Here is a 15,016-nt window from a genome sequence, read left to right on the forward strand (position 1 = left end):
ATCTCTGAACCATCGTGAAAGGGACAGGAAACCTGTCCTGAGAAAGCGCCTGGTGTTGAGGTGATCTAAAGCAGAGATGGGTGGGTGCAAATCAGCCAGTTTCCCCGCGTGCAAGGTGCCTGTTTCGATTGGCTTTTCCCTCCCAGGGTCGACCTGAAGTCCTCCGTCTCGGCCCCCAACTTCTTTCAGAGCATCTTCTGCGGGACCGGGCGGGCAAAGGAGTGGGAGAGGTGGGAGCGAGGGAGGGACTTGCCCCAACCGCCCCGGCCGCATTTATCTTGCAGCGATAAACACAAAACGGGAGAATAGGAAGAAAAAGTCCTTGGAAGTCTTCGGCCTGCGCGCGTGTCCAGGCTGCTCCCGCAATCCTCCGGCGAGGGAGCGGAGCGCTCCCGCGTCCTTGAACGGAGGCGCAACGACCTTGCCCGTTTTCTCGGCGGCTGGACGGGGCGGGGGAGAAGCGGGCACAAGCCGAAGGGGGTCGCGAAGCCCGACCGAGCCGGGGCAGGCGGCGCAGGAGGCCCCGGCCTCGCTCCCCGCTCCCGCCGGGCGGCCCTCCCGGCCTCCCTCCCGCCTTCGGAGGTGGCTCGGAGCGTCGCCGCGGCCAACTGCCGCTTCGCGCGCCCGCCTCGCTCGCTGCCTCGTCCCCCGGCCGGCTCGCGGGGCTCGGCGGCCCCCGGTCCGGCTGCTCCAGCGGCGCCCGTCGCGGGCCCGTCGCCCGCAGCCTCCGCGCCAAACGGAGGGCGCCCATGGGCTGCCCCCCGAAAGCCCCCGCCGGCGTTTGGGTCGCAGCGCGCCGCCTCGCCCGCCCGCCTTCCGGGGAGCCACTCGGGCTCGCCTCGCTCGCGGGGCGCCGCTTGCCCGCCCGGAGACCCCCTGCGGGAGCCCGCCGCTTCGCCCCCCTTTGCTTCTCCAGCCGGCGGCAGCAGCGCCGCCCTCTTCGGGGGCGCGCCGGTGACGGGGGGGGGGGCGCCTGCCGGGTCCCCTCCGCGGAAAGAAGAGGCTCTCCGCCCTGCGTCCTCCCGCGCCCGGAAACTTTGCGCGCCGCCCCCGGCCGGGGTTTGTCCAGGCGCCGTCGCCAAGCCCCGCTCCGCCCCCGCCAGGAGCGATGCAGTCCCCCCGGACGCCGAATGATGGCCCCGGCTGTTGGTCGAGGCTGACCGGACGGCATTCGCCTCGTCGTCCCGCCGCCGCCGCCAGGATGGGGTACACGGACCCGACTTTCAACCGGGACTTACTGGGAAACCGAACTTTGCTTTTCATTTTCATCTGCGCCTTCGCCGTGGTCACGCTGCTGCAGCAGATCCTGTACGGGAGGAACTATGTGAAGAGGTAAAGGGGAAGGAAGAAGCCGGGCTGCGTTGTTTGCATGATCCCATAAACCTGGTTGCTGGATTAACTCGTGGTCTGGCTTCACCCAGGACCTTCAGCAAGGGAGCCAGACGGTCTGGGTGGGCACAGCAGGGAAAACAAACCAGTTCCCCAAGATTAGGGGGAGGCTCAGATGCGATTCCCTTTGTAGTTGGTTAGCGTTCACCTTGGTTCGTTCTTCTGTAGGGCAGCATATGGTGTGAACCTCTCCATTTGGTTCAGGTATGTCTCAGTGTAGGGCCGGGTTGGGGCGGGAGCGGCCTGGAGAAAACCCATCTCTCTATGTGGTCACTAAGAGTTGACCCTGAATTGATGGCACGCAATCAAAATGTTTCAGTATATTGTGTGAATCCAGAAAATGGGTTAATTCAGTAACCAAGGTAGACATACCCTGTGAACCGTGCTGGGGTAGGCGTTGTGGAGGTGTCCAAGCTGATCAGAAAGCGGTTGTTAGAATAAATTTATTTGATTCCTCCCCAAAGCCTTGCTGACAACGCAGACTGATAGAGAAATCACTGAAGACTGGTAGTGACTTACATGCAAAACAGAGAATAAACAGGTGTCTTGTGAAGTGAATATTCCCTGACAGCTTTGGCTGTCGCAGGCTCGCTAGCGCTGAGGGTGCCACAAGATTCTCCCTTGCTTGATTGCAAGGGGCGCCCAGGGTTAGCAGTGCCCCTGGTTCCCAGGGAGCAAGACCCATTTGGTTCAGTAGAATTACCCAGGAAGGCTGTGACTCCGAGCACTCGGCTGAGAACCCATTTGCAGCAAACGCAGCTCAGTTGTAGTTGCTCATCTCTTTGCCCATAGCTTGGAGTAAGAAGGGATCAAGTGGCTGTTTTTTTTAAAAAAGAGCAACTGTGTGACATTGCTGTGTGTAAACAGATACTACGGATACATCAGGGGAAGGATCAGGATGGACCTGCATTTCTGCCAGACATAGGGAAAATGCCACAGGAGTTCCTGATCTTGCACAATTGCCTAGCTCCTGATGCATAGATCTGGGATAGAAGATAAACATGTCCAGGATTTCATTGTAAGACATACAGCTTCTTTGTTTCTTGAAGATGTAGAAGCCATCCTCCTGGTTAGCAGAGGAGCAAGTAGAAGCATTCGGGGTAGTCAAAATAAAGTCTTCCTTCACTTGGGCTTAACTCCCGGTGACCATAGGGAGCAGTGGTCTCAGATTCATCCCTGTTTAGTTGCCTTTTATTTTATTTGTTTTATTTTTATTGAGAGAGTTAAGTGCTATGCTGGAAAAACAATTCCTGCCTTTTATTTGTTTGCTATCAGTTCTGATTGCACTGGGTAAAAAAAATTGCTTTTGAAGTTTTCTTCAGAAGAGGAGAATATTTCAGGAACGTTTCTCATGGACAGAGTGGGGTCTTCCTGTACTGTAGTGTTTCTGCTAAGCCGTAGTCTGTTTAATCAGCCAAATGGTTGGCTGAATAAACCATTTGCACGACATGTGCTAAATCATGAACTAGAAGAGGCAAGGACTGTGTGCATGCGGTATAGTTACCTAGATGGAAAGAGAGAGACAGAGACAGACAGACAGCTTGGTGTGGTGGTTAAGGCATTGCGCTAGAAGACTGTGAGTTCTAGTCCCACCTTGGGCAAAAAGCCAGCTGTGTGACCTTGGACCTCTCAGCTCCAGGAAGAAGGCGGCAGGGGCAAAGCACTTCTGAAAAACCTTGCCAAGAAAACCTCTGGGACTTGTCCAGGCAGTTGCCAGGAGTCAACACTGATTCGAAGGGACAAATACCATTATGTATTAAACAGAATGAACTGCATTATGGCTTAATGCTCAGATGTATCCCCTGCAGTCTCAGAGCTTCCTGTCCCCATCCTTGGGTTACTACCAAATTGTCATTGTTAACACGATGGAAAGTGAAACCTATTAAATGCCTGGGGAGTTTCCTAAGCCACATATTTTAATCTATTATTAAATGAAATCAAATGTGGCATGGGGGTTGATCACATCTCATTTGTTGAGGTGTGCCCTTGTACTCCATTTAGTGGAATTACTTGCACTCCACCATTCTGTTCCCTCTCTCCAAGTTCCTGACTTACAGGGATTTGCAGAAATGTAGGCTAGAAAAAATTCCAGGGAACATTTTCCAAAATGAACATTTTTCTACTTTTGGGAGGTTTTGAAGGTGTTGTGATGGTTCCTTTTCAGGTGATTGTTCTAAAAAATAGAGAGGCTAAAATGGAATTGCCTATTATTTTGTTGCCTATTGCCCAACATCGCTTCCAACATTCCAGTAAAAATGACTTTTCTTCACATATTGAGGCTTTTATTTTCTTTAAACGTAAGGTTCAAATGCCATTAAATGGGCTAAAGTTTTCCACATGGAATGATGTTGCCCACATACTTCTGCAGACTGTGGATATTGATCTGAAGATGATGATTTGAATCATGCTCATTTTCATAGGAAAAATTTCCAGAACATGTTTTTGATTCAAAATCTTCCAGAAATCCCACATCTGTAGTAGTGCACGAATTAAGCTTGTTGTTGGGTTCCCATTGGAGCAGTGGAGATGATTCTCAGAAGGTGCTTTGAAATGTGCGTGTATGCGCATGCATCCTTGTGCAGCATTTTAAAACAGCTGTGTCTTTCATTGGAATTTCCTGGACGCTTTAAAGAGTTGCAAAAGAGGTTCAAGTTCACACCCCCCCAATTAAAGTAAATCGGAATGAGCCCCACTTAATATGATGTATGCATCAGTGCCTCACATTGGACTGTATAGGATAGAGTTTCAATAGATGAGATTCTCAGATGGGTCCAGAAAGCCACCATTAATAAAACAAACAGCAGTGCTAAGCATTCGTTGCTCCGTTTAAAGCACTGTTGCTTCTTTCAGTAATGCTAAGACAATTTACTCCAGAGGAGGTCCTCCATTCTGATCAGATTGCTGTCACAGGAGCTGACAATCCAGCTGAAAGCCATTGCTGTGGACTGACATTTAATGATTTCTCTTTAAATAACTGTAATTTCAGCAATTATAAAATGAAACGTCTCCAGATGTGGCCAAGGGTGTTAATTGAAATTCAGTACGAAACAGAGACAGGGCTATAACAGTAATGATGATGTACTATAAATGGATACCAGCCCCTTTTTTTTTTTTTTGGCATAGTCCTCCCTCCCTTGAGAATCTGTTCTTTTCTTCCATTTGTATGCACTGCTCCTGCAGTGGGTGTGTGCTGGTGGATGTAAGAGGCAATCTCATTTTTTTTCCCTTTACAACAGCCCAGTGAGGTAGTGAGAAGCTCTCTGCAGGAGCAGACCAAACCTTGTTGGCCACAGTGCCATCCAGAGGTCCACATCATAGGACGAAGGCAGGAAAGAGTGATTGCCTGAGAGGTATTCAAAAGCAGACTTAGTTCATGATCAACAGCCACTGATAGAGTTCTCCTCTGTGAATATGTCTCATCTCCAAAACCTAAACCAGTGGCTGTCTCATCTTGTGGCACTCTGAAGAAGCAAGAGAGGAAGAGCATTCACGTCTTTGGACTTCGATGTTGGAGAATTCAGGAGTCTTCTCCAACACCAAAGTTCAGAGTCCAAGGCTCAAAGTCCAAAGTTCAAAGGTGTCAATACTCAATATTCTCAGAATATCATGGACAGCCAAGAAAAGAAACCGATGGATCATCAAACAAATCAATCCATTGTTCTCACTCAAGGCACTGAAGGACCAATTTACAGACAGATCATCATGGAGGAAACCTATGTGGTTGCTAACAGTTGACACCAACTTGATGGCACATACTGTAATCAATCAGTCAGTCACCTCTCCTGTCATTTTTTTTCCCATTTAGGTATTCCAGTTGCAAAGCTTTTACCTAAACACACTTTTGAGAGTTGTGCTGTTTCAGCAAATAAGAAATAATAATAAAAGAAATTGCCTTGAAGGCCATGCCCATTGATTTTCCCTCTTGTCTTTGGGAAAAGTCATAGACCGGATCAAGTAGACACCTTCATTGATGGGCTGGTTAAATCTCAGTCTCATAGTCCAAGGATGGTCACTGCTTGGCCTTACCAGGGAGCAAAAGAGATGAAACATTTTTTAAAAAAATTCTGCCTGCTGGGTTGAAGGCTTTCCAAATGGATGGATGGAAGACTGTTTCAAAGATGAGATGCCTGCCTTCTAGCTCTTGCTGAATCAGAATCTTCGGCACCCTTCTCCATCAAAATAGGGAAGGCTGTGGTATGCCCATTCCTAACTGTATATGATTTGGTATTAACAGTCCCAAAGAGGGAAACTTGGAGAAATGAACTCAGGAGATCTCACACAACTTTCCAGGGTTGTGGCAATGTTACAAGAGTGTTCCAGATTTTCTTTCAGATTGCCCATCCCCAGTTCTTCATTTGCTTACAGATTCAATTTAACAGATAAAGTAGGCTGTCAAAACTAAGCATACAAACTAAGAATGCAGACAGCTACAATCAGGGTGGCTTTCTTGGTGGCAAACAGCACCAGAGTCCAGCGTCTGAAGCCCACAAGTGTATTGTTACCTGAAGGAAGGGGTTAATGTTTCAGCTCTGTATATGCTTAAAGCAAGTGTGCCAAACATAGTAGAGGCTGAACACAGCTACAGTTTCTTATTATGGTCTGCATTTTGGAAGAACAGTGGGAAAGAGCTTCAGGGACTACAGAGTCACATGTGGTCCATACGCTGCATTTAAATACCCATGCCCCTCAGTTAAAGGTTGGCAGATTGGCTAGCAGATGTGGCCTGCAAAATTCTGGATGACCACCAGAAGAGATGAATTCTCTGTTTCTGTTTGCTGCCATCTAGGGGTCATCTAGATTGCTGCTGCACAGATGTGATTTCCTAATTAAGGCTGGAATCCATTTGTAATCACTTGTTAGAGGCCAAAGGATGTTCTTTATCAGTAGGCCAGGCTAATGCCAGCCAGGGATCAGGGCCATTCCTCTTCTCCCTTTACCTCCCCCCTAGAAGCTGCTGTGTGCTGAACAAGCTGTTCTTATTGAACAACTGATAGCTTGCAAATAAATCAGTGGATGTCATGAGGCTGAAGGCCACTTTTATTCTGAAGGCCTCCATGGACTGTGTACCCACACACATGTAAGCAGAGCGGGTAAGGCTTCAGTGGTTGCCTTCCCAGAATAAGACAAACTTGGTTAAACTTATTTGTGGCCTAGCATGTTCTGTGAACTCAGTCCAGGTGGCTGGTCTATGGGTCAAGCTATTGTGCAAACTCAGAGAATAGGCTAATTCATAACTGGGATACTTGTGTGCAAATGCAGCTATACAGGATGTATGTTGAATGAAGACCAAGGAGACCTGTTTGAGTCCTAAAAGATCTTCTTATTCTGCATGGGCTAGAAATACACAAAAGTGTCTCAGTTGGTTCAATTTCATTGCCTCCTTTCCTCTGCCCTTTCTCATTTCTGTTCCCACCTGCATTAAGTCATGTCCTCTCCTCTGCACATCTTAATGAAAAGGGTGGTAAGAACAGATCACACACACCCTTGAGGGGTGATGTCAGACTGAAGGCATTTGCAGATGTTTCCAGCTTCCCCACTCTCTGCAAGGTAGCATTTGACAGTGAGAGTATCACCACTCCAGAATTCCCAAACATCAGCACCTCAGCTAACTTGGAGGCTTGTTAATGACAGGAACATTTTTTTTCTGAACCCACTGGGAGTTTGTTTAGCTTTCTTCTCCCCACCTTTGATTTGACAAGAAAATAAAAGCAAATCAAGCATTAAGGCTGCCAAGGGCATCAGCACAATTTTCCCTTTCCATCAAAGCTGTGTGTAATTTTAATTGCTTTGTTCCAACCTTGAGGTCACTCTTCTAATATAAGAGTCCTTAGTGTGGTTTACAGGAATTGATCCCCAAGAACAGTTCCTGCCTAAGCTAAAATCTGCCTTGCAGTTTCTCAGAAGGTTTCTTCTCCTGCAAAAGAAGCTTCTGGGCTTCTACCATATTTTTAGCATGCTTGAGGATTTCTTTCATTCTTCCATTTGCTTTATAGTTGGTGGTAGTAGAGAGGATTCTGCTCCTTGAATAGTTTTGGAGAAAAGAATATTAATGTGATGCTTGCAGAAATGGCTGCTTGGGTATCGTCAGAGATACTTTTTCCTAGCATTAGTTGAAGTCAAGGAGCAAATGTTTGGGCTGAACGCTGGTCCTGGTGTGGAGAGAGTTTTTTGTGTTCATGTGATTTCCAGTTCAGAAGAAGGGACAGGTTCTACTCCAGATTGGAAGGCAGCTGAGAAACCTGGCTGGTTTTTGTCCTCCCATCCAGAAGCCATCAATAGCTTGATGGTTTAATACAGAGCTGGGTGACCTTTTCTGAGTCACGACCGCATTTGAGAGTGTGTAGCAGGTGCAGGTTGTCCATGGGATTGGGGTTCAAGAAGTCAAAATGGTGGCTGTGGTTATCTTATCAAGCCCCTTTGCTTTTTAACCTGCATCTTGCATCGATGCATGTTAAGAAACGATGGTGCTTCATGGCTGCCATGTCAATTTCTTAACATGCATGCCCCTGCAGAAACCTTGAGTGGGTGCTTTCACAAAATGGTTGTTATGGTGGAGGTTTCTAGAACTTTGAATCAGTCTTGACTCCTGGTGACTGCCTGGAGAAGTCTCTGTAGTTTTCTTGGCAGTGTTTTTCGAAGCAGTTTGCCATTGTCTTCTTTCTGGGGCTGGGAGAGAGGGACTGGTCCAGAGTCACCCAACTGGCTTTGTGTCTAAGGCAGGACTAGAACTTGCAATCTCCCAGATTCTAGCCCAGTGCCATTAACCGCTACACCAAACTGGCTCCATGGTGGATATATTGCAGTGGGATCTTTATAGACTCAAATGGTTTCTTGTAAATGAAGGAGATGCTCAAAGCTGGTGCTTTGCTTTGCACTTGTCCACCTGCCTATTGATTGACTGATTGTTGCCCAGGTAGGTGGTAGTGCTTAGCCAACCTTGCTGAAGCTAGGAGACCTGGATAATATGTGGATGGGAGACCACTAGCAAATCTCTTGTCTACTGACCAGATTGGAAAATTGACAATAATCCCTGAAGAAGGCACTGGGAAACCTCTTCCATTCTGTTGCCCAGAAACTGACTTCCATGTGTCTACAAAGTCACCTGTAATCCAGCTCAATTCAAGAAAGAGTTTAGTTTTTAGTTGTAAATTAAAAGGATCACTTTTAGAAAGTCAAATAAGGCAGGAAGTCTGATGGGCACCAAGGGAGGACTCTGTGGACAGAATGATCCCTAAAGTTATAAGGTTGTCTTCTTAAGATGTGGAAGCTCACTTGTGCTAATTCTTGTGCTAATGTCCATTGATAGGCAGACCTTCCTTTGTCTCAGCTGATAGATATCAGGACTCTTGACCTCAGTGTATTGTGTGAATCTAGGATTCACTCATAAACAACAATGGAAATCAATAAATCAGTATGGGGTTTCTCAAACTGTGGATCAGGAACCTCCAGGGAGTTGCGAGCAACTTAGAAAGGGGTTGCAAATTATTTTAAGACCCGGTGAGACTTTTGCAGCCAAAGGCACTGTCAGTGGTCTTTGCTCCTTAGTTTGTATGCACAAGCCCACAGAGGGGCTATCATAATGTTTGAAAAACTCTATCATATATAGATTAAAATGTAGTTGTTAAAACTAAGTGGTGTATTGATTTCTCCCCAAACCCTGGTGAAATCAGCTTTGCTCATGGGGGGGGGGGCAGGTTGTGCAAACTCATTTATTGTTTTTAGTGCTCCATAGTGCTCCAGACTTTGAGCCCCTGTGGGTTAGTGTGCTGCACACACATAGCCAGGAGCTTCCGTAAGTTTGGCACACAGTCTTTTGTTTGACTTGAATTTATCTATTTGTTTTAATTTACTTATTTGGTAAATTTATATAGCCACCCATCTCCCATACGTGACTCTGAGTGGCGTATACTTCAAAACACAAAAACAATACAATGAAATAATAAAAAATGTGACAGCAGAAATAATTAAAATAAACAACATTAAAAAACCCCATAATCTGTGGGAGAGTGCACTTAATTTCCCTAGCAGTTCAGTCACTTTGCAGGCTCCATACCCACATTCCTGGATCACCATTACTGAATTAAGTGCCTTTGTATTTTATGCAGGTAGCCAGTTCATACTGTATGACAAACCATGGTTAACAAATTGCTATGGCTGTATACAAACACCCGTTACTGAGCCCATAAAAAAACCAAATGATTGGTTAAGGCAGTGCCTTGGTTGATATGTTAAGACACACATTATGCTAATCACAATAGTTGGCAAGCCATGGCGTTCTGCAGTCTGAGAATCAGAACTTAGTGTCATAGGCATCTGCAAGAAGCTGTGAAAAAATCATGTGTGTTATGGAAGTATCACTCAGATGATGCAAAGTTCATAATTCCCATCATTTACACCATGAGGTCATGGTGCACATGGTATCACTTATCCCCTGCAGATGCCTAGGCTGAGACTTATAAGCATGGGAACAAATCTTCCATCTGCTTTCTCCACCTGATACAAATGGCCTCCTCCTCCTCCTCCTCCTCCTCCTCCTCCTCCTCCATTATTGGTCTTTTTTCAGGGGAAAATAGCCCCCAACTCTTCAAGATCTCTTTGTGGGAAATGAGCAAATGGAATGTGAACAAAATGAGTGAAAATGTACTAAAAATAATTTCAAATCTGCTGTCAGATTTTGTCAAAACATTGGCTACTTCTGTGAAATTGTCCCATGTCAGAGGCAGATGTTGAGCATCAGTGCTGCAAATGCTTGGGAAACGTGGAAGATGCTGACCATAAAAATCCAGAGAACAACATTGAGGGGAATGTTCAGATAGAAGAATGTACTTTAGTAAAACTAGGTCATAATCTTTTGCTTCTTGCCTTTAAAGACAGAGGAAAGGATTTTGGTACTTGCAGTTCCTTTTGGAAGGCTGAATTAAAAGATATTTAGCTTTAGAAGTTCACAAAGACTTATGACACGTTAAACTTTCCATTTCATTTGATTTCTCTCGCTTAGATTCCATCAGTTCCATCCAGTGCTTGCTTTATTCTTCTTCAAATCCTTTGTTGACAATTGCTACTCATTTTCCCCTCAGTTGCTGGGTGCCCAATTTAGTGTCCTAAAAATGGCCACTCTATTTATTTATCTATTGATTAGCTTCATATCTCGCTTTTTGTTTGGGAAAAGAAGGCAGGGTACAATATATATTGCTCTTTCTGCCCATGTTTCCCCACAACAGGAAACCTGAGAAGTAGGTTGAGCTGAGAGACTGGCCCAGAGTCGCGCAGCCAGCTTTCACGCCTAACCCCATCTTACCATTAAACCATTCACGGAGCACCCAAAGAGTTAGTCGTGGGGCCTACTTGTGAGAGACTGCTGTGGAGAGAGAGAGAGAGAGAGAGAGAGAGAGAGAGAGATGGAGGTCTGGATTTGTTGATGTTGAGGACAATATTCTATTCTATTGCTCTCCAAAATATGTTTGCGTGGATGGGTGAGGGTGAATGAGAAAGCTGCCGTGCAGCAGAAGAAACAGGAATAAGTTTTGACTGATGGCTGAACTGTCACGTTTAGCTTTCTGCAATCTTCCTTTAGTTTTGTGCACATTTTCAAAGAGGAGATGGCTTTAGTGTTGGAATTATCAGGGGTCAACTCAGCATTGTCTCACAAGCACAATAAGAGGGTTTGTCTGGTAGTCGTGCCTCTATTGTGCTTGTGGGATGTCACATGGGTCACCTGATTTCCTCTTCCTCCTCCTCCTTGGTCTGGGAGATTCTCAGTCTCCACCTTTACCTCGTGGGCAGACATGCAAGCAGGGAGGGCTGCCGGCTTGCAGCCTTCCCCCTACCATCTTGCTTGCACACAGACTTTCTATTCCACATGGAATGTGTCCACAAAGAATCAGTGATGAAGTGCCTTTCTACTATAACCTACCTGTATCCAGATCTGCTGAATAAAGTAAGCTACCTCTATTTTTCTTCATGTCGCTGCAGTGTGAAGACTGAACTGATTTCTGAACATAATTAAGCTTGATGTGCAAGTTCTCTTTTTTGGTCCATGCTTCTACTCTGCAAGATCGCTGTTATGACAATATGACAGTGAATATTTCAAGTCTCCTTAACCCAGGCTTTCTCAACCTTAGGAACTTTAAGATGTGTGGACTTCAACTCCCAGAATTCCCCAGCCAGCAGCTGGGGAATTCTGGGAGTTGAAGTCCACACATCTTAAAGTTCCTAAGGTTGAGAAGCCATGCTTTAATCAGAAGTAAGACTCATAGAGATGCAAGATACAGTCCCTAGATATCATGCAATTTTATTCAAATCATTTCTGACCATTTTGAGAACTTCTTTCTGTCTCCAGCTGCTATTTTTACCCTGTCTTCTCTTTTCTCCCCATTTATTTTTCCTATTAATTAGTTTCTAGAAAATACTGTACTCAACCTGGTATTCTGCAACTGACTTCAACTCCCTGCACCCAGTTTGGTTTGGCAGGTGATGGGAATAATAGCTGACTGCTTGGTCTGTATCTAATTTATGTTAGTATCACATGAATTTGATCATTGGATTGTTCTGATATTCTGCAGAACTTCTTCAAAAATGGCAAAGGAGTTTTCATTGGTTTTTCCTGAGACTGTCTCTAGCACACACGCCTTTATGCATCGTTAGGTGTGTGCATTTTTATATGCAATTTTTCCTTGCTGTGTACATTATTGTACTCAATTTTTGAGCAAAAAAATACGATCTGCCCATTTGCAGTCATGCAGCTTTGTTTGAATTCTGCTTCATCGCCCTTCCATGATTTGCAGCTGCTTCTACGCAGGCTCATGTGAAACATTTGCAGGCTCAGAACAGCCTTGTGTAAGAAACAAAACTTGTTTTGAGTGGTGGCATTTACTGTAGAACGCTCCCATCATTGAAAACAGCGTTCTCGAAATGGGCTGGTTGCACCAACCTTGAAACGGACTCTTGTGAACTTGCATCACCTGTAAGTTTTGTTGTGGGACAAAACAAATACTCAACTCAACTGTTTGGACATAAAGTTTCCCGTGGACTGTTTGTTCTGAGCTTGAAACTAAACATGTTCCCTGTCTCATGCACAACCCGCTTCTAAGAACTGCTAGGAGAAAAGAGTTGGCAGGGAGAGCAAGGAAAATTGTTGGCAGAACTAGTGGGCACAGATGCAATTTTGCAGCACTGTTGCACTGACAAGAACAAATGGTGTTGGCTTCTGCTGCCCTGATGTCCAGTCGGTAATAAGCATCATTTGGATGTAAGAAAAGAAGATCACCTCTTTCAAGGATGTCATAAAATGAGCATCTCTAAGATAATGTTTTTCAAAATTAAGAAGAAACTATGCTCTGATTGGCTATCCTCACCCCAGCTGGCTCAGGTGAGTTTGCTAGCTGGTTTACATTTCACTCTCTTGATTTTCAAATGCAGACCATAATATCCACGAGTGCCGGTGAGCTGCGGCCATTTCTTTCGGCACCTGCCGTCACTGTTCAACCTATGCCTTTTCCATTAGAACAAAATTCTTATAATTGAAGAGGAGTTTGAAGCTGGTCTGCTGCAAAGCACTTTTGACTCCCAGCCTGATCTTTATTTCCAAGAATGCATCTTGGACCTCAGTGGGCCCCATAAGCTTTTTTGGAAATGGGCAGCTGCCACCCAGCACTTTGTGTGAGAGTGACCTCCTAAAAAGGACCGAGCAAGGAATCCTGGTTGGGACTGTGCTGTAAGAGGCATTGACTAAGGCAGTGTTTCTCAACCTTGGCAGCTTGAAGATGTATGGACTTCAACTCCATGCTGGCTGGGGAATTCTGGGAGTTGAAGTCCATACATCTTCAAGCTGCCAAGGTTGAGAAACACTGGACTAAGGGATAAGACAGCCTTCTGTAAATTCATGCTTTATAACAGGATATGTTTCCCAATTTATAGACAAGCCCCCTCCTGCAGCCACTTTATGAGAGTGTCCACAACTCCCCCACCAAAAGACCCCAAATTTAATTTTGGGGATTCGCTGTTACAGATGCTCTTTGGAGCCCCTCTTGAGCGCTGTGCCCTGAGTATTAATTCCTAGCTCCCATTTGTTCCCACTGCACATTTTGATTCAGCTTTATTTTTTCAATTGGAGGATTGGTCCAACATCATTTGTAGTCCAACACATTTGTTTATTCATCACGCGTCCATCCCACCGCTTCTCTAAGAGCTGAAGGCAACATCCTTAGCAACTGCTTTCTCCCGATAGCCACCATCAAGTGAAATAGGCTAGCCTGAGAGGGTGTGACTGGCCAGCCGAAAACCTCCTCTTGAGATGAGCGTGGATGTGAACCTGGGTCTCCTTATTCCAGCCCAGCAGTTCCATCCCAATACCTGTCTGGAGGGCAGGAGGTTAGAACGAAGTATGGCTCGGAAACCTGCACCAGGGACTGTAGCCTTTGCTCACCATTTAAGAATGTGCTACCAAATCCTTTTAAATGCACTAGAAGTGGGAAAAGATCTGCCCATTACGTATTCCCAGGATTGGTATTGATCGAAAATGGTTGACTGAAATTCACCAGCCATCCCTGCAGGATTCATTTCTCATCTGTCTTGGAAAATATTTTCTGTCCACTGTCTAGCTGATGCTGAGAAGGACTGAGACCACAATGATGATGTGAGATACCAACTGCCTTGTTTCTTTACTAGTGAGCTGCAGTTTACCTGGCAGAGTGAGGAGGAACTGGCCAAGTGGACCAACAGCTCCAATTGCATGGAGGGCGGATCTATGAGAAGTAGAAGTGGCCCAGGCAGCAGGTACAGAGATTGGGGGCGCAGCCCTGAAGGGGTGGCTGTAGTCATGGAGCAGACCCTTGATATGATCTGGGGAGGCACCGTAACTCATTGGTGTGGCACATTCTTTCCATGCTGATGCGAACAGAGGCAAGAGAGGCCCGAACTTGATCCTTCAGAGCTGAAGGAACTGGAATAATTGCCCTGTGTTTGTACATGGTCAAGCTCTGCAATAAATTAGCACTAAGCCAAAATTGCTACTGCACCTCTGCTGTGCTGCCCTGAGCCCCTTGAGCTGTAGTACTGGGGGGAACAGGGCACTAGAGATCAAGGTCTTTAGTGCCGGTGGATAACTTTTTTTTCGTGCTCAGGGCCCCAAAATGTAAACAGAAAGCACAACCTTTGCTCGGATTGCTTCAAAGTGATGATATGACTCAAAGCCAGCTTTGAGTGAGGGCAGCGCTTCCTTCTTGTTGCTTGGCATGTGTATGTGCACTTGTGTATTTTGGATCTAGCTGTGCAGTTGCCAACCCTGTCATTAGCAACCTCTTTGCTTAACGGCCAAGTTGCCGGTCCCAATTCTGGTCGCTAAACGAGGACTGCTTATATTGGTTGGATGGACATTTGCAGCGTCTGTTTTAATCCAATAGAATGCTATGGTTTCTTTTATTACAATGTCTTAAATAGAACTGTCCCTTTATTTGTTCTTACCACTGTTTGAATGATTTTGTAAACATAAGGGTATACTGAAAATGGGGATATTAATTACATTAACAAAAATATGCCACCTTTTATAAGAGGCCCAAGGAAAAGCTTTTAAGATAAAGTTTAGGGACATGTTTTCTAGGGAGCAACATGGAAATAGTTTGCCATTTTT

At 45.7% G+C, this 15,016-nt stretch overlaps 1 protein-coding gene across 3 annotated transcripts in view; it reads left to right on the forward strand.

Annotated features, from left to right (window-relative positions):
* The first annotated feature begins 925 nt into the window (after positions 1–925).
* ST8SIA5 (ST8 alpha-N-acetyl-neuraminide alpha-2,8-sialyltransferase 5) overlaps positions 926–15,016 on the forward strand; it is a 42,330-nt gene continuing 28,239 nt past the window's right edge. Inside the window, exons 1-2 of one of the 3 annotated variants that reach the window (XM_063295847.1) lie at positions 926–1,332; positions 14,056–14,163. In XM_063295847.1, the coding sequence (XP_063151917.1) occupies positions 1,109–1,332; positions 14,056–14,163 (332 nt within the window). In that variant the 5' untranslated portion in view covers positions 926–1,108. Of the gene's footprint in view, positions 1,333–11,612; positions 12,758–14,055; positions 14,164–15,016 lie in introns of those variants that run through there. The other 2 variants (XM_063295849.1, XM_063295848.1) reach the window with 2 other exon arrangements.

The sequence above is a fragment of the Candoia aspera genome, chromosome 2, assembly GCF_035149785.1.
Source record: "Candoia aspera isolate rCanAsp1 chromosome 2, rCanAsp1.hap2, whole genome shotgun sequence".
In the NCBI taxonomy this organism is placed as follows: Eukaryota; Metazoa; Chordata; class Lepidosauria; order Squamata; family Boidae; genus Candoia; species Candoia aspera.